Consider the following 22,468-nt stretch of genomic DNA (forward strand, 5'->3'; position numbering starts at 1 on the left):
ATCATAACATGGTAAGTTGATGTAACTCACAAAGTATTTGGTCGAATAGTTGTTTCAACAAAATAGTACATTTTTATTGATTCAGGGAAAACCGGAGCACCCGGAGTAAAACCTGATGAATGTTAGTTAATTAGGTGGGAATGGCCTAATTAGTACATTTTTATTGATTCAGGGAAAACCGGAGTACCCGGAGTAAAACCTGATGAATGTTAGTTAATTAAAGTTTTAGGTGGGAATGGCCAAATTAGTACATTTTTATTGATTCAGGGAAAACCTGAGCACCCGGAGTAAAACCTGATGAATGTTAGTTAATTAAAGTTTTAGGTGGGAATGGCCAAATAGGAAAGAGTGTGTGTGTGTGTGTGTGTGTGTGTATGGGGGAGGGAGAAGGAGGACATCACTGTCTCACAGGTGAGCTCTTGGAGATGTTCAGCTGTCTGATGACAGCCTGCTCTCTACAGTAGGCGTCTTTCTTTGCCCTCATCTCCGCACACTTCGCCTACAGAGCTTTTTCCTTGTGGGCTATCTTGCAGATCTTCTGGAACTCCATATAAAGCTTCTCGTTCTCCTGCTTGGCGGCGTTCGTCTCCTTTCTCAGGGAGTCGTAGACGGCGGTCAGAACTTTTTCCCCCTGGAGAACGTTGCTGAGCTGCAGAGCCTGACACTGCAGAGCGGCATTTTCTTGGCTAAGGGCCTCGTTCTCCGATTTCATGGCTTGGTGTTTGGCCCCTATCGCTTGTTGGTTGGAGAATGTTTTCTGTAGCTCCTGCAGCCGTTTCTTCAGAGTCTTGTTGTCCTTTGTGAGAACCTTTCTCTCCTTCTCCATGGATTTGTAACTGGACTTTAGATCGTTCCGGAGCGTGAGTTGTTGGTTCACACTCTGGATATCTGCAGCGATTCTGTCATTCTCCAGTTTCATGGCGTCCGTCTCTTCCTTCAGCGTCTTGTTCCTGTACTCATAGTCCTCTGTTTTGAGGAGCGTATTGGTGGCTTCATAGTAGCGTTTTACTAGGACATTGTTTTGTGCCCTCAAGGATTTCTCTCCAGCTTGCAGTTCAGCGTGAACTACCTGTTGGTGTTGTCTGAATAAGACCTTCTCTTTGACATCCTGGACTTTCTGTTTCAGGTCTTCGTCGTCTTTGTGCAGAGCTTCCGTGCGCTCAGCGGTGTCCAGGTACACATCGTTGAGCCTCTTTAAACGGCCGAGCTCTCCATGGAGACGTTCTAAATCCTTCTGTAGTTTGGCATTTTGACGGATTGCATCTTCTTCTGATTTTTGTATTGCATCATTTTTTTTCAGAAGTTCCTTGTCGTCTGCAATAGCCTGCTGCAGTAATGTAATCTCTCCCCTGAGGTCCTCCCCCTTTTCGATGGTGGCTCTGTGTTTTGCTTCCATGTCAACAAAACTCTCCTGCTCTTCCTTCAGCTTGGCATGCAGCTGCTGCAGACCTTTCCGTTCACGTTCCAGGACCCGGTTTGATACTTCCATTTCTTGGCATATTGCATCGACTTTGACCCAGTTCTGGACCTGGTCAGCGAGCACCGCCGACTGCCTTTTGAGGGCATCGCATTCTTGCTTTGCAGCTTTCTGCTTTGCCATCAGTTCGCTATGTTTCGTCCCCAAACATGTGAAGCCCTTCACTTCTCTCTCAGCTTTGCAGATAGAGCTTTGCAGAGACTTCAGCTGGGTGATGGTGGAATTTAGCTCCTCCTTCAGGATGTCATACCTGCTGGCCATACCTGCCGGTGTCTTGGAGATATCCATCTGATCTATGAAGCCTGTTTTCCAAGAATAGCTTCTTCAAAAACCTGTCTTGTCTTTGCTGATATCACAGAAATAGAGAACCAAGTATCATCTGTGTTGGAGAGATGATCGTCGGCGTGTTGTAGTCGGACTGAGATGAATCCACCTATTACTGTCTGAAGAGGGCACTTCTATTTTTACGGAATGCTTGATATCAAAGGCACACTTTAGAATGTGTCACGGAATGCTTTAGATCAAAGGCAGTGACATCATCGGTGACATCACTGCCTTCCTGCCCAAACATCTGAAACCACAATAGGTTCCGGTTGCCGTGGCAACAATTCACTGAGTTGCATTTTAGACATTCTCTGTATCAGAGATTGTCAACAGGGGGTCCGGGACCCCTCGGGAGTCCGCAGAGTTACTGCAGGGGGGTCCCCGAAATCACAAGACTTTCTCCTTCCAAAAATTTAAATATTCACAAAAATCCACCTTAACATGAATACAACCTATAATAAGCTAATATAAATCTTCCTGTTTGTTTAATATTATGTTGAGAAATTGTGATCTAGAAATGCCAAAATAGAATCCATCCATCCATCCATCCATCCATCGTCTACACTTTATCCTGTATTCAGGGTCGCGGGGGGGCTGGAGCCGATCCCAGCTGTCATTGGGCGAAGGCCGGGTACACCCTGGACAGGACGCCAGTCTATCACAGGGCCGACATGTAGAGACAGACAACCATTCACTCTCACATTCACATCTACGGGCAATTTTAGAGTCTTCAATGAACCTATCCCCAAAATAGAATTAAATTATGAAATTATCAATTTAATGTCTTAGCATCGTATCCATCCATCATTATAAAGTACTGTTATACATGGAACTATAGGCTGCAGTACACATTATTATTGGCCGGTTTAATAAGGAACACAGTTATATATGATATGTAATAGGGGGTCTGTCGGGTCTCTGTCGGCCTTGGGGGTCCTCGGCCTGACAAAAGTACCTTTATTGGCTGTTCTGGATGTAAATCTGCTGACAAGCGTTGGATGTGTTATGTAAAGTGACTGCTGGTTGAACCTGAGAGCTGCAAGCTGCTGCTAGTTAAGAGTTGCCTTTTTAAAAACGTTGTACTCTGTTGTAAAACTGTGTTCTGTTCAGACAGTAATGACGGTGAGTATAACGTTACGTTATTTATCACTTTGAGAAACCCGATACACAGATGAGCAGCTGATGCTACTTGTAACAAGTAACCTCGACGATACCGAGGAATCACTGCAAAATGCTTTATCATTTTTAATTTGATAGGAACTGTGGTCTGTGTGTGTTATGAAGAAGATCCAAACCTTTGTATCACGATCAGCGCGTTTCCTTACCTGGACAGGGGAGGGTGCAGGCCTCGTTCAGGCTGATCTGCTTGTCTCCGTTGACGGCGAGCTCCAGGCCGCCGCACAGCTCCTCCTCCGCCAAGCCGCCGCCGCTGTCCTCGCCGGAGCCGTCCGACACGAAGCAGGACAGGTTCCTGTAGCGGGTGCCGTGTCCACAGACCACGTTCTGACGGGACCGGGGCATCACAGAAGAAGAGGATGTTGAGTTGCCATGGTGATAGAGGGGACATGACCTATAGCTACTTGGTGACAGTTTAATTCTGATTAGCTATAGTTACAGTTGCACATTCTGGAGGTGATCACTTACAATAAAACATTTATTTTTCTATGTCCAAATTACAATAAACAGAGTGGAGGATAAGTAACGATGTAGTTTTAAATATTCATGCTATTAACATCAGATACCTTTCACAAAGTGCATATAAATATGAAGTAAATCAATATTAATGCTACTTTTTAGACCTTTAAAGCTGCAATGTGATGGACATGTCAACGCCGACATATGATGAAGATAAAAAATCAATTAGGTATTGATTTTTATTATCAAATCAACAGCAATCACCGTGGATGAGATGCAGATTTTAAAAAAAGAGCTTAATCATGAGACCTTTCAGTAAATTCAGTGTTAATTAAACCTAAACACAACCGAGGTCACTTTTTCACAAATTAACTAACGAACACTGATTCTTCTGAATAAACAGCAGCATTCAGTCCGCATTCTGAAATCATAGGGAAAATTCCTCATATGTAACATATATATATATGTACATATATATATATATATATATATATATATATATATATATATATATATATATATATATATATATATATATATATATACATCATTTCATTCAGGTCATCAACAAAAAAGATTTGGTTGGATGAAACCACTGCTGTCCTGCTGTGCTGTGACTGCTGCTTCACATTAAAAGTATTCAAATGATAGTCAGACACTTGCTGCTGTTAATTGAGAGAAACAAGTGACTTGGATTAATTAAAAGAGGTGTCATGTCTCTCTGTAGTCCCATTAAACTACCCCCATACTTGCAGGGTTTTGTTTTATGTCGTGGGAGCGTCGCAGCAGACTGCTTTAATAATGCGACCGGGTGGCACACAATTCAACATGAAGTGTAAAAGGGCTGCCAGATTTCTTGGCAAAGGTGTTGGTTTATAGCAATGCATCAGCGTTAAAAGTGCATTAGATTGATTTTCCCCTGTCCATCACACAAAATAACTGTGTGGCCAGGAGATTTGATGAGGTTGTTCATCAATACTAAAGACTCCATTATTTTTCTCAGGTGCTGAGATTTCTGTCTTTTGGCTGAAACTCGTGTGAGTATTGATCCCGGCCGAGCTCGGGAACCCTCAGAGCTGCATTTCTTGTAGCTGACGGAGGTCGATGTGATCGTTAATATATTAATGCGGCTGGATTATGGTATAATGTTATGATTTATTGACGTACCTCCACCCGGCACTCGGACCAGGGGCTGTACTGCCAGCGGTAGCAGGGTCGGACGGGGCAGGGCTTCCACTGCTCCATCTGGGACGGGCAGGGCCGGCCGTCGCCCTGAGAGGCCTGGACCACCGAGCGCCGACGCCACATCTTCCCTGGAGAACACACACCGTCGGGTCAGCATCATTGTTTGCAGCTATACTATGCACTCATTTCATCAGCAGATATCTCATCTCCTCCTTCCTATATTCTTATATTTCTATCATTCATAGTGTGTGACATTGTTTTTTCGGAGATGCACAGCACATCTTGTTGCACATCCACAATAAAGGCATTCTTCTTCTTCTTGAAGCAGACAATAGACGGCTGCAGGGATGATAAACATTTTTGGAGGCCAAACAGGAAGTCAGCATCGCATCGGTCCCCTCGCTAAAAAGACAACAAGAGTTTACGGCAGGATGATATTCACAAAATTAACGTTTTTGAAGCGTGAATGCCAGAATCGCCAGAAGTAAAGATCGAATGCTAGGCTATAAATGAACCACACCACGGTCACATGACTTCACATCACGCCACCACGAAGCTACAGGCGGACTAGTGTTGACTTAAATGATTCAACTTGGTTTGACTTTTACTACGACGACTAATAAATGTCTTGTGTTGCTTTGAATTATGTTTAATTAATTTTTTGTACGGGTGTCAAGGCGCTGACTAATAAACTTTATTATTATTATTATTAGTGTTCTCGTGATGACGCCTGCTTGTCTCATTTAGCCGTTTGTTAGTATGAGTGGGGTATTATTCACTTTATTTTACTACTTATTAATTAAAAACCGATTGAGTTTCAGACGAGGGAACCAGAATTGCAAAAATGCTGACTTATTGGTTTCAGGACTCTTTCTTGCAGCTCGCTATTTGCTACGATATATATTGCTGTGGTTGTGCTGCTTAATTGTTATTAAATTATATTATTCAATGAAACAATGAACAATATTAATGTTTTACTCACTAGAAAAACAACAGGGTCCTCTCGGCCTAATTCTCAGCCCCAGAATGGAAACTCCAGTCTTGCACTTTGATAGAAGTTAAATGTTTTTTCCCCTTCCCTTCTGCTAAGACTAAAATAATATGAAGCGTAACGTTGCTGTGTTTTCTAACACAATAAACTAAATGCAAACCGACCATTTTGGTTGAGCACACAGCAGCCATCCATTTGAAATGCATTAAATTAACGTCGCCGGGTAAAAGAGCACTTCACTCGACGGAGCCGGCTTTCCTAAATGGCCGGCCGACGCTGCATTTTCTCTGGCATCTTGATTGGTTCTCGGTCCACTTGAGTAAAGAATGTTCTCCCGCATCAGTCAGCGAACTCCCTCTGAATAAATCCAGAACATTGTGGCAGCTCACACACCTCGGAGAACGTTTGATTTAAGTGGCGATGAATTAGCTTCAAAGCAGAAATCCGACACACACATATTTTAAAACGCTGTCTTTCTGTTAAGCCGCCCACACTCAGACCTCAGAAACCTGCATGTGTTGCATATCCCACTCTCTCAATCTGCTCACCTCAGAATACACCTTTGCCAACCTGCGACACCTCTCCACACATGAAACACAAGCCGGCGCTCCCACACAGGCTGTGTGACCTCACATCCTATTCAAACAAGACAACATCCCACACAGAAACACATACTAGGGTCCCCTCTTGCTCCTTCAGCCTTTCCCAAACTTTTATCTCATTCCTTATGATTTAGCCACAACCGCTGTAGCAGCTCTTCTTCAAAGCGGCTCCCCACAGCCCCGAGGAGCAGGAGGATGTAATGGGACATAATCAATTGTGTGAACGGCGGGGAACAACGCCGGGGAACAACGCCGGGCAACAGGAGGACACATATTTCGCCGGTCATTTGGGAAGTCTCTTCAATAAACACTTCCTCTTCCTTTTTTTTTTTTTGCCTTTGTGAGTTTTTCTGGCCGAATGCCTCCAGTGGGAGCAGGAAGTGTCTGATATGGGACTTTTTTTTAAGTTATCCAAGCGAGTATGTTTTGCTGAGCATGCATGTTTTTACTCACGCACACACACACACACACACACACACCGCCTCGCTGCAGCACTTTGGTGCAGAGTCGCACACACACTTAAAAAATGTCGACGCTTTAGGTTTCCTTAACGAACAATCGCAGACAAGCAGTAATGTTTGTGAACATGCTTTTTAGAAGCTCCTCCAGATAACGGCTAATTTAACTGATGTGGAGGAGACTCACTAGACACTCGGCTCACACACTGCAGCTGCTGAGAAGTCATGGATCGGGCGGATTATTAGGCTCAACTGATGAGAGGTTGACGTTGCCTCAGTGGTGTCGGAGTACTAGTTAACCCCGGAGCAGGATCAGGCCTCGGCCCCGGAGACAACATCTCCTCTACTTGTGCTTCCTCCACCACCGCCTGGGAGTCCGACATGGAAAAGGGTTTAACACATGCTCAGAGTCGAGGTGCTACTTTAAGCTTCAAGTGCTTCAGTGAAACAGAAACTGCGTGTTCGTTGGTTGTTACATTGTTTTTATCCCTGAAACTTCCCGTCCAGAGAGCCAACAGCGTTAATGATTAAAAAAATGAATGTGTTAATTCCACAGATGTATCATCCAGCGTAATTAACACGATCATCTCATTCCACACAACCTGACCTCAGTGTGGAAAACACACAGCCTGTTTCACCTTCTTCTAACCCTCCACTGAGGTTACATCATGTTTTCACTGATCTAAGTATTAAAACCAGAGACTCGCTGCAATGTTCGGCTGCACAATATGAATTGTAATAACTGAACCAAATGTTGAGGTTTAAGAAAGGAGCTCCATATCGAGCTTTGGGTCCTGTTGTTCGTGACACGTGTGATAAAAACGTGATTATAGCAGCGTTATGTTTCATTTGTGATGAAAAGGGGACCTAGTGTTAGAGATCATCGTCTTACCTTCTAGTCCGCACGTCTGTGAGCAGTCGGACCACGGCGACCACTCCGACAGCTGACAGTTGACGGGACACTCGACCACACAGGAGATGTTCATCTGCCACTTCTTCTCCAAGTTCAACTGCAGCACACATCCCAAACGGAGAGGTTAAATCTCGACAAATCATCAAACAAGTCGATCCGTCACGGCCAGACAGCAGCTCGACCTCCAACGTTCCCAGAAGCCTTTGCTCTGGCGCCGGCCCGACTGTGTGGCGGGCGGCATCAGGCCAGCGAGGTTGGAACAGCGAGGGTTGCTGTGAAGGCCGTTCTGACAAACTGTGTTTTTGTGAATGAGGCCGATGGAGCGGGCCAAGGGTTAAATAGCTGTGGGGACGGCTCTGCCGCAGCCCGCCGGCTACAATTACAGGGAGCCGAGACACATTATGGATGAATAAACCGCTCGGCCTGAAACTACGACAACAATCTCTGCACTGGAATACCTCTGAATATTTCATGTTTGCTGTGGGCCTAATGGTAGAGGAAGGGCAAGCTCATAAATACACGTGAGTGATTAAGTCGTTAACTAAAACGTGTGCGTCAAATAAAGTTTGTTCACGTCTCACCTCCTCGCAGAATTTGATGTCGACCGACTTGCCGTCGCTGCGAACGCAGTCGAGCATCCGCGTCTTGATGCCGCCGCCGCACACGGCGTTGGGGCTCAGCTGACACGTGCTCCAGTCTGAGGAGAAACAATAACCACGTTTAGAGTTTGGGTTTGTTTGTGTAACTGGCAACATAAGTGCATCAAAGTGCTGCAGAGGCTGAAACACGGACGCCGACCCCAACATGACGACTGTCAGCAGAGCAACACAACTCGACTACACATCCCTGATGTCTAGCGGTGCAGGCCGGGGCTACAGGTGATTTTACCTCCCTGGGTGCAAACAGAGGAGGGAGTCACCATGTTGACAGCAGCAGCCTCTCCTAAACGCAGCATTTCACCAGAGCTCTGCTCCGGCGGGCTGCTTCGGTTGAACCGGGATGATGAGACGGGACAAGAAAACGAGGAGACGCTGTTGTTGAGAAAGTGTTGGAATGCTTCAGCTGTCACAAACTCTTTACACTTCAGAAGGGAATAAATCCCAGACAGGGAACAGTTTTTAAAGGTTGAACTCACAGAAATCCACTCTGGCCTCCTGTGGAAGTTGTTTAGCTGGAGGTTTTAGATGCTGATATAATATGCTACATCCAGGAAGCAAAAGCAGCATAATTACACCAAATATCAATTAATTTGTAGATTGTTGATACGGTGCATCGACACAGCGCAGCAATATCAAATTAATTACCAGCTTTGTTGCTGACACAAACTAAACCTCCCGTGCCTTCGCTGCACTGTGGATGGATCTTTTTAGGATGGGCGTGCCACGCATATAAATGAACCACTACGGGCTCCATGATGACTCAGCAGAACAGCAAGCACGCCTTGAGCTTCCCGTACGGAAACTTTGACTTCAGCTCATTGCTTTTGTTGCGTGACACACTTCTCCTTCACTTCTGCCACGAAAAGCTCAGAATAATCAAGTTAGTGCGTTTAAAGTCGGACTCTGTAAAACGCCGGGCCGAGGAAGATCGCGGTCGATGATTACAACGTTAGCAAAGAGGTCAGCGAAGGATAATAACAGCTCACTTGAATCCAATAAATCTGGCTGCCGTCGGTATCTCTGCATAGCAGCATCGTAAAGGAAGCCGTTTGGCCAAGTGGTCAGATTTGATTTAAAAAAGGCAAAACAAATACAAGTTTTCCCCAAATAAACCTCATTAAAAACCTCTAGACTGTAAGAGGCTGAAACTGGGCCCCTCCCCCCAAAAAAACAGCTTCTGTGAAGTGGAAAGAAGACATTTTATTCCAGACTTTGGGTACAAATGCCTTTAAAACCGCCGCCTGCCTGCTGTTGTTAAAAACCGCTCTGCAACAACGGGGAGGCTGAGGTATCACTCATGCAGCGAGCCGTCCGCTGACGAAGACGAGTGGCTGTTTTTAGCTGCAGCGAGCTCGTTTGCAAGCTCGGCTCTGGGACTCGTGTCTCCTCCTGCCGAGGAGCTTTGTTGCACCCTAGGGACCCGAAAATAGGGAGATTGAAACAAGAAAGAGCGACAGTGAGAGACGAAGGCAGAGACGGGGAGAAAAGCTGAAGGAAGGAGCAGCTTGGATGGTCTCAGCATCAACAGAGGAAGAGAAAGGAGCGCTTTAACCAATAATAATCTCTGCTCGTTTATTATGTACATTGCCCTGGGACGCCTGTATGCCACTGCGAACCCGGCAGCGGGGATTATATGTCACGTCTCCCAGCGTCACACAAAGAGGAGACAGAGGAGGAGGGTGGGCTGGCGGAGAATGTGGAACAGCGGCTATGAAAGCAACACAACACATCCAGATGAAATGTGGCGACGCTGCCAATCTCCCCCTTTTCATTTCACCGAAATAGTCTTACAGTGTTGAGGATTAAATAGGACATGTGATGTGGAGGTGTGATATCCTGCAGGTCAGAGGGGGGGGGCTGGAATAATAAAAACAGTATGAAACCATGATGTGAAAACAGTGTGAAAGTTGTACAACAGTGATGAACCCACTGAGGATTGCTACCTGACTCTGCAGCTCCCGTCGGCTTCACGCAGCTTTAAAGTGAGTTTCTGTTTCATTGTTTAGCCGTCTGGTTTGTTATTTTATCCGATTCACTCTCACGGCTCTCGTGGCGGCGTTTTCAGTCGCAGCAGGAAGCCGCTTGAGAGGAAAAGCTCGAAGACGCCGCTGAAGAAGAGCATCGGCTTTAAACATCACTTGTGGATATGATGATATAGGATTGTATTACAGCTCGCATTATAAAACACTGAGGATAAGTTGATCATGGGGGATACAGAAATATGATATATTATGTATTTATGCAGGGAGCACTTATGATTAAGTACATTCTTCATGAAAATATATATAAATAAATCAAATTTGAATTTGTTTCTTAACTAAATGTAAAGTGATACCGCTTTGTTTAACATCCATTTTAAAAATGATAAGTTGATAACTATCAGGAATAGTTATCAACTAGCTGGTGGAGCGTTTAGCAGCTAAAGAGACAGGAGCTGGTGGAGACCAAAACGGAGCTAAAAGGAGAGTGACAGTCTTATGGCTGGATGTGTTACAACCAAATTACCATATAGATGTAAAAGGTCATCTCACTAAATGGCCAATAGAGTGACTTGAAGCGTAAAGCAGCTCGAGTAAATCACAGATGTGTTTCTGTTTGAAAGCCAGTGTGTTACGTTTACTTGGCATCCTGAAGGCTGTAATGGTTGTAAAACACAGGGATTTGCAGGAAAGACATAATGTCTGCTTTTCACCGCACCGAAATACAACCGACAAACGGCAGATGAGCCCGTGATCGCGGAGGAGCTTTGCAACGAGCAGCTGTGAGCAACCCTCCAAAGTGCTCCATCGACATCACATCGTCGTTACACAACACACGGTTTGTTTAAACCTCACGAGGTTCGCAATCATCTCAGCCCAGAGAAACAAAACCAGTCGTTTATCGATCGCCGCTCTCGCCGCTGAAACAGATGAGCAAATTAAGGCGTCGCGCTCCCAAATAAGTGTATAACACTTTTTGAAAAAAGCGCTGCAGCAGATGAGCTTAAACCCGAGGCTTTTCCTCAGACTTTTGCAGGTGTAACACCTCTTAAACAGCAGCTATGAACCAACAACCATCTGATCACAAACCAGACACTCAAACAGCAGCAGCGAGATAACAGAAGATTGATTCACACATGAATAGAAAATGCACGGATGTAAACTCATCATGTGCAGAACCTCAAACAAACAAAAAAAATAACCACCCATCAAAAATATCAATGTGCATGAATTGAACCCATCTGTATCCGTGAGAACAAGACGGCTACAATTCCTGGTTTAAGCCCCATTCAGGCGTTTCTCCAGAGACGCTCCGCTCTCTTCTCCGCCCCTCGACGGTGGCTTAACAGCCTCAACAGCCGTGAACCGCAGATGAGGAGCTCATTCTGAAATGGAGGCTGTTGTTTACAGTGATGTTAGCAGGGTTTAAGCCTCAAAAGGCCTGTTTTTCATGTTGGTGATTTGGTTAAAGCTGAGAAACACTCATCCCAACACATCCGTGGCAGCAGCCCCGAAAAAAAAAAAAAAAAAAGGGAGGCTCCGTTCAAAACAGAGGGCTTCGTTTAACATTTAGGTCATTTAGCAGACGCTTTTGTCCAAAGCGACTTATAATAAGTACATTTGTCAAAAGAAAGAAACCACAACATATCATTGGTGATAAAGTAAGAGCTAAAAAAATAGAAACAAGTGTTAGGTCCTATTTAGCAGTAGACAGACAGGAAACACAGGAGAGAGAGGGGGATGTGACATGCAGCGAAAGACCTCCTCCTCTATGCAGAGTTGAGGTGAAGTCTGACCAGGTTTAACTATGGGAATGACTTTAAAGAGACGAGATAATCCAGCCCACTGTGTTTTTTCCCCGTTTCCTCTACCTGTGATGTTGTAGAAGTAGTTGAAGCAGTTGAGGTTCAGGCTGCAGGGCTCCTGGTCCGTCGTGTCTGGACACGGCCGTCCCACGCTGGCCGACCGCAGGACGTACGCCGTCCTCACCCGGCTGTTGGCTCTGGTACACGGCTGCAACAGAGACTCCTCATTAAGAACCGGACAGCAATGTTTGTTTTTTAAAAAGTGTAAATGAGTAAGCAGGCCATATTGCAGAGGGTGATAAGAATACAGACACATCCCTAAATTGGAGCCGCTCCTAATTCGCCCACTTCTGGGATTATTTCCAGTTTATTGAGCAACGATTCATCAAGTTTCTCTTCCATCAAAACATCCTCTCAGAGTCGGCGTGGCCTTTTCCCTGGAGGGATGTTTGATTTCTAAAATAGGACATACATTAAGATCCTTTCCTGGCATTCCCACAATTTGGATTTTTTTCTTTCCAGCGGGGAATGACAGAAGAGCTGAAAGTGATATCCTGCTGGAAAGGTAAAGCACCACATTCTACGGGGTCATCGCTCGCAGGGAGGAAAGTTCTGGGGGGGTGTGGGGAAACGAAAGCTTTTTGAATAACTCCAGCACATGAATAAAACATGCGAGAGGCCCCCGCTGGTGCCAAGGCAGACTCCAGGACCAGATTGGAATCGTGGGAAGTCAGTGTGTCAAACACTTTGGGAGAGAATGGGCTGTGATTAACAATGGCCAGGTCTCTGCTGTGTGAACAGCAGGTGGAACCAGAGCAGCCAAAATGGCTTTTTTTTCTCTTCTCTTTTCTCCACGAATCGACGGTTTCACGGGACGAGGAGCCGAACAAGATGTTCAGATGTTTCCATGTTCTTGCAGAAGCGAGTAGGAAGGTCTGCGTTCGCGGCGTGGCCTGCAGGCGTTGATTAAAATCAGGAGGAGCGCGTCTCGACTGGTTTTACATTATTTTACAGCGAGCTGGAAACAGGACTCTCAGGTCATCACCTGGAGGGAGATAAATTCTCACGCTACTCTCATTTTACCACCAAACCGTAAGGCTGAAATGAACGTTTATGAACTCAATTCCGAGTAGCTTAGCGAATAAAATTATCATAAATCAATATTTTCCTGAAAACATAACTAATTACTTTCACTGTGTGTGGTTGTCTGCCAAATCACAAGCCCGGGGTAATATTCCAGCCAGCTTCCTGTTTGCCGCTACAGCACTGCTGATGTAGAGATGGTGTGTGTGTGTGTGTGTGTGTGTGTGTGTGTGTGTGTGTGTGTGTGTGTGTGTAAAAAAATGTAAATCTGGAAACCTGCTCCGGAGTCCATATTATAAATCCTCCTCGTCCCCTGCTGAATGCACATTGAGCACAGTGTAATGTGGGTGATATACAAGTCATTTTTCTCCTGCTTCCCAGTGCATACGTCTCTTTTATTCCCCCTCGGTGGACGAGAAACAACCTGTTCACAAAGATTCACGCGCCGCTCACAACCACAACAGTGCAGCCGCGCTTTGAATTCCTTGAGTCCCCCTGGAGGAAATATTTCTGACAAGAAAAAGATATCAAGATAAATCTCCGTGGGCTTCACACGAGTCTGACGCTTCCTCATATCTGCGGCGGACAGCCGAGCGGCTGCTTTCTGATGTGGGTTCAGCTCTTACCAGGCTGCAGCGGCTCCAGCGGCCCCAGTCGTTGAGGACGCAGTCGTCGGGGCAGGGCAGCCGGCTCTCCCTGGCCCCCAGAGGCATCTCCTCCGGGTCACACAGGTAGTCCTCCACGGACTCCGACGGCCCGTCGATGGTGTTCAGCATGCACCTGGGGGTTCATGGGCAAATATGGAGTTTGACCTCGATGTTTAGCTGCTTCTCCAGAGAACAAATGAGTCAGACAGTATGGAAAATATGAGGATATTATGTGAATTTGTAATCATATTATAGCCACAGCCACTGCTGTAATCATTTCCTACTATAATTTCTGCTGTTCCATCATATGGATCGACTATGTTGTAATTATTATGCTTGTTATTCTGTACACGTCTACTGCACTTCTGTCCTCAGCTGCTCTCACTCAGGGTTTCTTCCTTTCTCTCCCCCGTTGAAGGGTTTATTTTTAGGAGGTTTTTGAGTATTTGATGGCGGGTCCTGGGACAGCTGATGTCGTACACACAGATTGTAAAGCCCTCTGAGGCAAATCTGTGTGTTCCAATGAGAACGGCATAAAAAACACAAAATAACCCAAATGAGCCATCTGTTTAATTTGGTCACAGCTCAAACACAAACACAACTCTGCTGGCTATACTGGGTCGACGTAAACACCTGGAAGAGAGCTGCACCCTTCAAGTACATGGATCTAAACTTTTATTACAACACATGAATAGATACGGTGCAAAAGTTTACTCTTTTGACTAGGGGTGAGTACTGGCCAGAACCTCATGATACGATACGTATCACAATACTTTGGTCACGATACGTATCACGATACTTTGGTCACGATACAATACGTATCACGGTAATTTGGTCACGATACGATACGTATCACGATACTTTGGTCACGATACGATACTCATCACGATACTTTGGTCACGATACGATACATATCACAATACTTTGGTCACGATACGATACTCATCACGATATCACGATATTGCGATATAAATAAAGATGAGAACACAAGTACCTGTATATGTACATCAGATGATATTGATCAGAGGACAAATTGAGTCAAAACTATTTCATTCAAAACAGCCTCTCCATTTTATTAATTCCCATGAATTTCACTGGAAGAAATATTGATAATAAAATCAAAAAGGATAAAGTACTGCATTCACAACGCGTCTAAACATGAATTTTTTTTTTAATTGATCTTTGGAGTTGAAAAATCAATATTGTATTGGGCGGCAAAGTATCGCGATATATTGCTGTATCGATATTTTTACCCACCCCTAATTTTGAGGCATGTGTTTTGTCTTGTCTCAACTTCTGCTCTAAATCAGCAGCTTTTCATCCATCCTTTATGCCAGCTGCTCTAAAGAGTATCTGAGGTCATTGGGAGTTTTACTGGCTGTGATTCTGCATCAGCCATCAAAGCAGCCAACAGACAATCAAAGCCTTTAGATGTGAACATTACAAGGAGCGTGGACATCTTGTGATGTCCCCGCGTCTCATATCTGTGTTTTTAATCCACTCCTTTCAGGACCGAGACGTTTGATTCTGTACGCCATGCATAAATCTAATTACAGACTTATAAAATCTAATATAGTCTAATTACAGAGTATGTTTTGGCACCTGCAGGACATAAATCCAAAAGTTTGTGTTCCACCCAAAAAAGGATTTGGCAGCATGTCGGCTGTTGACTGTCAGATGAACCGTGTTACACAGATCCGCCCGGATCCTTTGCATTTTTTTACCCTGAAAAATATTTTTTCTAAACACTTTACACGAGGTAGTAATATTACTTTAGATGCAAATTAGCATGTGTCAGCTTTAGTAGAGATCTGACTGTCTATAACTGCTGTAGATTCATCTAGAACTGTTTTTTTCTTAGTTTTCAGTTTCAGTTTTTCAGTTTAAGAAAAGCAGAATGTTTGACATTTCAAAGCGATGAATCAGCATTTTTGTTGTTTCCAATAACTTGGCCAATGGTTGCGGCGCTACACAACCTTTAACGTTTCACACTAAACAATAGAAACACAGACAGTGTGACGGATACCTGACTTTTCGGGTCTGGACGCCTTCGCCACAGTTCTCTTTTAAGTCCACGTTGCTGACTTTCCAGACGCTCCACGGCTCGGCCACCCACACATACTGGTTACAGTCGCTCTGACACGGCACCACCTCGTACACCTGGGGACAGGAGCACCTCAGGGTTGTTCTTAACGTGGTCTCACACATCGGTAGCTTTAAGTTGAGCTCATGATTAGAATCATCGTACTCAACAGAACAAACAAGGAATGTATATTTCTGTACATTTTTCCAGTTTTGCTGTATATACAGTGTTTTCTTTTGGCTCAGCTCTCTGAGGTTTAACTCAGCCGAGATTATTTCTGCCCTCCAGAGCAGCTCTGACAAATGTGTCTATAAATAAAACTCCCATCTGAAAGTACCTTGTTTATTTACATTGAGGATATCGAGAGTGTTTACGTCTATCCGTCAGTGACCCGCTGACATAAGTGACACTTAACATCTGCGACTACATTTACAAATAGCTGAGGGAAGCGGCTCCTACCTGGGCCTGCAGCGGTGAGTCACATCCAGCGAGCGTGGGGGGGATTAAAGGGAGACAGACGGATTAATGAGCAAACGCCAACTGTTCATAAAGTGCACAACCTATGATGGATGCAACGACGTAATCAGAAAGCTTAGCACGCGCTCACACACACACACACACACACACACACACACACACACACACACACACACACACACACACACACACACACACACACACACAGGCGTAGATCAACACAACTTTAATCTACATCTGCTGACATTCACAGGCCTGGAAAGCATTTCATTTTTTAAATTCATGGAAACTGTAAGGAATCAACTGGCACACGTTGGGACATTAATATGGTGGATGGGATCCATTTATAGCACCCATCGCTTTTCTGCTGCTCAGCAAAAAAAGAAAAAAAAATGGAGTGCAGCAATAAGGGAAAGGTAAAGGGAAAGATCTGCAGACTCCAGCTTACTGTATTACTCATTAATACTTTCTTTTCCAGCGCTGGATACTTGTTATGAGTATAAATATGTGGTAGCACGCTGCATAAATATTCAAGAATCTGTTTTTCCAACACAATCTGCTGCTCAGCTGCCAACGCAGGCTTCAGCGTCAGCTTCAGGCGTACCTGGTTGATGTGGTCCAGTTTGGGACACGGCCGACCCCCGTTGTAAGGTTTCTCTCGAAGCCACTTGGAGCGAACTTTGACCCCGCTGCCGCAGGACTTGCTGCAGCGCGACCAGTTGGACCATTCGCTGAGTTTACAGTCCGACGGACAGGGGATGATGCACGCCTCCTCGATGTAACCTGAAAGCAGCACACATGAGCGCGTCGTTTAGGACCGAGGTGTGAGTGTGACCCGTGGAGTGATTTCGTGATGCTTCACCTTTCACAATAAAAGCCATGAGACAAACTCACAGCACCACGGTTTATCGGGAGAACTTTAGTTGTAGCTTTGCATTTATATTACAAATTAGCTTACAATGTGGATTTATTACAAAAAAATGATGTCTCTATTTATTATGGATGATCTTCCAGTCATCGTTAATCTGGCGCTGTTTAATTGTGATGTAATTAACGGCGTAGAGAAAGTGACCCGAGTCGTATCCCAAAGTGTTTTCTCATATTGCCGATGAGCTCAATATATCTAAATATATTCCTCTATAATTCAATTTAATGCCAGCCTCTTCATTTTGCTCTCAACATGCATTTCATCTTAAAAAGTTTTGATGGTTTTTCTCATATTGCGATATCTATATACTGCAGAAAACAAAACATTTATATGGTGACTCCTCAGCATAAAGACATCAGAAGGAAAACAGAACAAATTATGATGCTACTTCTGAGTGTTAAAACGAATCACTAGACAGCATACTGTAGTTTGTTATGAATTATTTCTCAGGAGAAACGAGTTCACCAGATAATTGATTCATAATATCTTTTTATGAATGCTTTGAAGTGAAACCTTTGTTCTCTCTGCATCCCACCAGCGGGATCTGGCTGTCTCCAGGTCACAACGACTGCTTCGGAGAAAAATAGCCGTAGCCGGTTCTCGAATCCCTTGAAGACTTTTTGTTTTCATTATTTAATATGAAACCACATTGTCCCGATTCCCAGAGATCGTTTCTTTCTTCCTTTTCCATCCAACAAACAAGCATTAAAGTTCAAAGCTCTGTAAACGTTGGACGGAGAGAAACACCGAGCTGCAAGAACAAACTATTAACCGATGCTTCACAAACTAATAGAAACGCATTTATTGACTTTTTTAGCCCAGTGGAATGAAAACAGGCTCCACATTCAAGACACAATTATATTGGCTGTTATATAAAAGTATTCTGTTAAAGGAGTCCTGGCAGTCAGCGTCATTATTCCGATGTATTTTCCTCGGCTCACGGGGTCATGACACAGTCAACAGGCCGGGTTTATGAATCTCCCTCGGCTTGTTATTTGTGCGGCTCTTCAACCATCTCTGGTCTTTGATTTCCTCTGTGGTCGCCGGTGCACTCGGGCCAAGGTTCCGTCAGATGTGTTGAGAAGATATTACTACTCTGAACTTTTGGACTGTGTACATAAGATGTTTTTTCCCCCCACTCGCGAGGCAGAAGTCTGTTTAGTAAACGAAACCTGAGAGATGTGGAGGGGTTGTGTAGCAGCGCTGGTCCGCAAATCAGTTTAGCCTTTGATTAAGAAAATCAATGAGGTGAACGAGCCGGGAAAGTGGAGTGTCTAACCACTTCCTCTCTCAGACGGCATCGACTGAAGGGCTCGCTATAAAAAAAAGAAAAAACGAAGTTATAGGTTTCAGAGGAATCCCAAAGGGGAGAAGTCTTGCAGAGTACATGTGTTTTCCTGCAGCTTCACCGCCACCGCGTCTGCTGGAGAACATGGAGGACGACCAGACGGGAGAGTTGGAGGGAATCACATTATCTGTTCAGAAAGTTGGTCCAACAACGGTTTGAGAGTGAACTTATTGACTTAGTGACCTATTCTCAGAGCCTGACAGAAACCAGGCAATGTTCAGACCCCAGACAGCACCGCATTCAAATAAACACATAGGGAAATAAATAAATAACACACCCGGCCATGTCCACGTGGGTGTGCTGCTAAAGCTACTGTTGAGAAGAAGAAAGTCCAGTTTCTGTAACACACCCACACGTTTATTAGGCTCGCACTTAAAATCGAGCTGAAAAGAAAAATGTGTTTTTAAATCTCATCCACAGTGACATCGTGCAGCTAATTTTATGATATATGCTGAAAAGAAATGACAAAAAAAACTATATTTCTTCACATTTTTTAACTCAAAATCCAATTATTATTTCTTTCCTGCAAAACAATACGAATCATGCTCACATCAGCTGATGCCAAACGATTTCACCCAAAAATATCCCTCCTTTAACTCTGCAGCTAACAAGGCAAGGAGACCGAATACTACCGTTCACAATAAAATCGTTTACGAGTAATAAAAAAATGAATTTTTGCAGGAAGAACCTGATTTATATTCTGTTGACTGAGGCCTATGGAGTGGTTTAATGTAAATAAATAGGGAGGCTTGTTATGTTTGCAGTGAGAAATGTTAGTCTGAATGCAGTTTTGCATTCATCTGTAGTGAATTTTCATAAACGGTAAAATTATAAATATGGTCATGAGTAACTTGAAAAAGCTGTCTGGCTCACTATCGTGGTAGAGAAGAGAAAAGTCTGATTTAAAAAAATACAAGATACAAATATCGTTAGCCTAATAGCATAATTGCCTAAGTCATTTTTTGGCCAAATTGAGATATCTGCCTAACCTTCCTCTCCTACCACTGCTGCATCACCTTGCCTTATTGGCTATGTCCTCAACCTATCAGAACACTTTTTAGAGTCCAAAATCACTATCTGCCCAAGTCATCTTTTTGACTTAGGCATGTTTGCCGGTATAAACAAACATGGCTGATCGCATAAGAAAGTTTAACAGAAGTGAAGCATTAGATCTTCTCTTCAATTCATTTGGTAAGCTGGTTTATTCCTTCAACTTTCTAGACAGTAAATGTACTCTCAGTCAATCAAGGAGATTAGGAACTGTGTGTTTAAACTTTTAATCACAATTCTGCAACAAGATATGATGTAGTGTAAGAGCTAGTTTATGCTAGCAAAGCTTAATTTGAAGTGTTGATTTTAAGTGTTTTGACAAGAAATACAAGAAGTATTCTTGGTAATATGGTCTTTTTCAAGTCTAAGTCTTTTTCACTTTAAGAATGTGGCTGCATTATTTGATTTAATCATCAATCATCATATTTGCATTTTCATTCTCATGATCTGCAAAATAGTGCACATAATTCAAAATGCCTTGTAAAAAAAACCTAGTTGAGGTTAAAACAACTTAGTTAAGGTTAAAAGAACTTAGTTAAGGTTAAAAGAACTGAGGTAAGGTTAAAACAACTTAGTTAAGGTTAAAAGAACTTAGTTAAGGTTAAAACAACTGAGGTAAGGTTAAACTTTAAAACAACTTTGTTAAGATTATACTTTAAAACACCTTAGATAAGGTTAGACTTGGTTATGTTATCATTATATACATATACTGTAAGAGAAAAAAATGCCTAAGTCATGACATATTCTGCCTAAGTCACTTTTATTTGTTATGGAGTTGATGTTGTGTCTTTTTTTTTTTTTCAAACTTGTTCACAGGTCTGGTTGAACTTGCTGTTACATTATCAATAAAAAAATACCAATCTGCTTGCTAGAAATTGTGTTTTTTCTCTTTTTCCGAAAACGTTCAAATATGACTTAGGCAATTATGCTATTAGGCTAACGATATACATTTTATTTATCCTGTATTTATGCAGGGAGACCTAAATGAAGCCAAATATCGTGGCATGTCTCCTCATATCGTTCCATATGTCTAATCGGACTAACCGTATATTATAACTAAGATCCCACATCTGTGAGTCCCTCCGTGTTTCTTCTCTTCCAGCAGAGCTCCAGATCACCGCTGTCAACAAAAACACTTTAGGAAGACGGATTATCGGAGCGTGGAAACAGGGATAACAGTTGACTCGGCCGAGGAGGACAGTTAAAGGGTGATCTCGCTCCCAAAAACTATGCTGACCCCAGAACTGAGCTGTATGATGAGCTTCAAGCTAATATGATTATAAAGTAAAAAGTTAATCCAGTCGGGTCTTGAGTCCCGGCAGCGCTTTAACACCAACTAAATCGAACTGACATAACGACCTCCATCCATACACATAAGCACTTCGGCCTGACCTCCTAGCACTCAGCTGCCCCCTGATTCCAGATCAGCATCTCCACACCAACACCTAGCTGACTTCAGCAGGGCCCATGTAATCAGCCTGGTCACCCCTGACCTCCCGCTGTAAGTCCTGGAGTCAAGTACAGCCGGTCCAGATCCCTGACACCGTCACTAGAGTTCACTCACAGGGCAAAAAGTGCAGCCCCTCCCCCCGTGGTTCACTGGTAGTCCAGCTGATAAACTTGTTAGGTGTCACGCCAGGCTCCCGGAGAGGTCTTGGGTTAAGTCCAGGTTTTTTGCCTTTAGAAGTCAGCCTGTAACCTGGCAGAAGCTCCTGCTGCAAATCCCAAAGCAGTTGTAACTGCTGACTGCTCAACTTCACCTGAACGGTGAGCGGTTCCAGCTCCTCAGCGATGGTTGGGACATGCACTGAGATGAATCTGGAGCTTTCTAACTACAGTCCAAATCTGTGTACATAAGATGTCCTGTGCTTTACCACTATTCACAGCATGGCACTCTATTTGATTGGCTCCTGCAGGAAGCCACTGACGTCCCTCACCTGTAAGTGATACCACAGGTTAAGTGATAATGTTAAATAGAGGACAACCACATATAAATATGGCACGGCGATTGATCACCTGCACAGAGACCCATTTGCTGAATTCCCTGAAGCTCCACAACTTCTTGGGATCTCTGGCGTCCCTCCCAGAAACTCAATCATATTCCAGAGTTTTCACTGCAGAAGTGGTTAAGAATAATAAGATAGTAAAAGAGTTTTTTTAACGTGGCTCTTTTAGCGAGATAAATCTTGAAATTCCACTCTGGATATCAATAAAGCCTAATCTTATATCTTACAACGCAGGTTATAACACCAATATGCATTTCTCAGTATTGATTTGTTTCTGTGTAACCTGTAAAACATTCATTTATGTACTATAATGCTACAGAGAGCAAAACGCTTGTGTGATATAACTACTAAATTATTCATGCTTTTGGTAAAGCAACCACAAGAGGAAAATAACCTTTTTGAATAGAGAACTGATAGAAATGCACACGAGGTTTCACTCTGCTGCCTTCCTGTTTGTACACACAGCAGATAATAATGGGACTTTTATTCTCATTTCTTGCACTTGAAAGGATCCACCAGCATGCCGGGCACCTGGGAGCCAGCCGAGGACACCCGATGCTAGATGGAGCCGCCATTTATTCCTGGCCGTCCAGCCAGGAATGAAGTCCGGCTGAGTCGCCGCGGTCTTGGCTTCTGAAACCAAAGTTCATCCACTCAAAAGGGGACCAAGAAGATTTAGACAAACCTTATGTCTCCAGGAATCATCCGACAATACGACCTGATGTTTGACCCGTTACACCCCCCTGCACCGCAGTCAAGCCAACGGGGACGGTCTAATCCCTGGATGCTCTGAGAATAACTGTGGCGGAGTCAACACG

At 43.9% G+C, this 22,468-nt stretch overlaps 1 protein-coding gene across 1 annotated transcript in view; it reads right to left on the reverse strand.

Annotated features, from left to right (window-relative positions):
• thsd7ab (thrombospondin, type I, domain containing 7Ab) overlaps nt 1-22,468 on the reverse strand; it is a 126,735-nt gene that overhangs the window by 20,329 nt on the left and 83,938 nt on the right. The window contains exons 17-24 of the mRNA XM_084027302.1: nt 16,922-17,101; nt 15,785-15,923; nt 13,738-13,891; nt 12,095-12,236; nt 8,167-8,282; nt 7,565-7,682; nt 4,604-4,749; nt 3,127-3,304 (exon numbers count right to left, since the gene is read on the reverse strand). Of these exons, the coding sequence (XP_083883428.1) occupies nt 3,127-3,304; nt 4,604-4,749; nt 7,565-7,682; nt 8,167-8,282; nt 12,095-12,236; nt 13,738-13,891; nt 15,785-15,923; nt 16,922-17,101 (1,173 nt within the window). The remainder of the gene's footprint in view (nt 1-3,126; nt 3,305-4,603; nt 4,750-7,564; nt 7,683-8,166; nt 8,283-12,094; nt 12,237-13,737; nt 13,892-15,784; nt 15,924-16,921; nt 17,102-22,468) is intronic.

The sequence above is a fragment of the Eutrigla gurnardus genome (genome assembly GCF_963514095.1).
Source record: "Eutrigla gurnardus genome assembly, chromosome: 14".
In the NCBI taxonomy this organism is placed as follows: domain Eukaryota; kingdom Metazoa; phylum Chordata; class Actinopteri; order Perciformes; family Triglidae; genus Eutrigla; species Eutrigla gurnardus.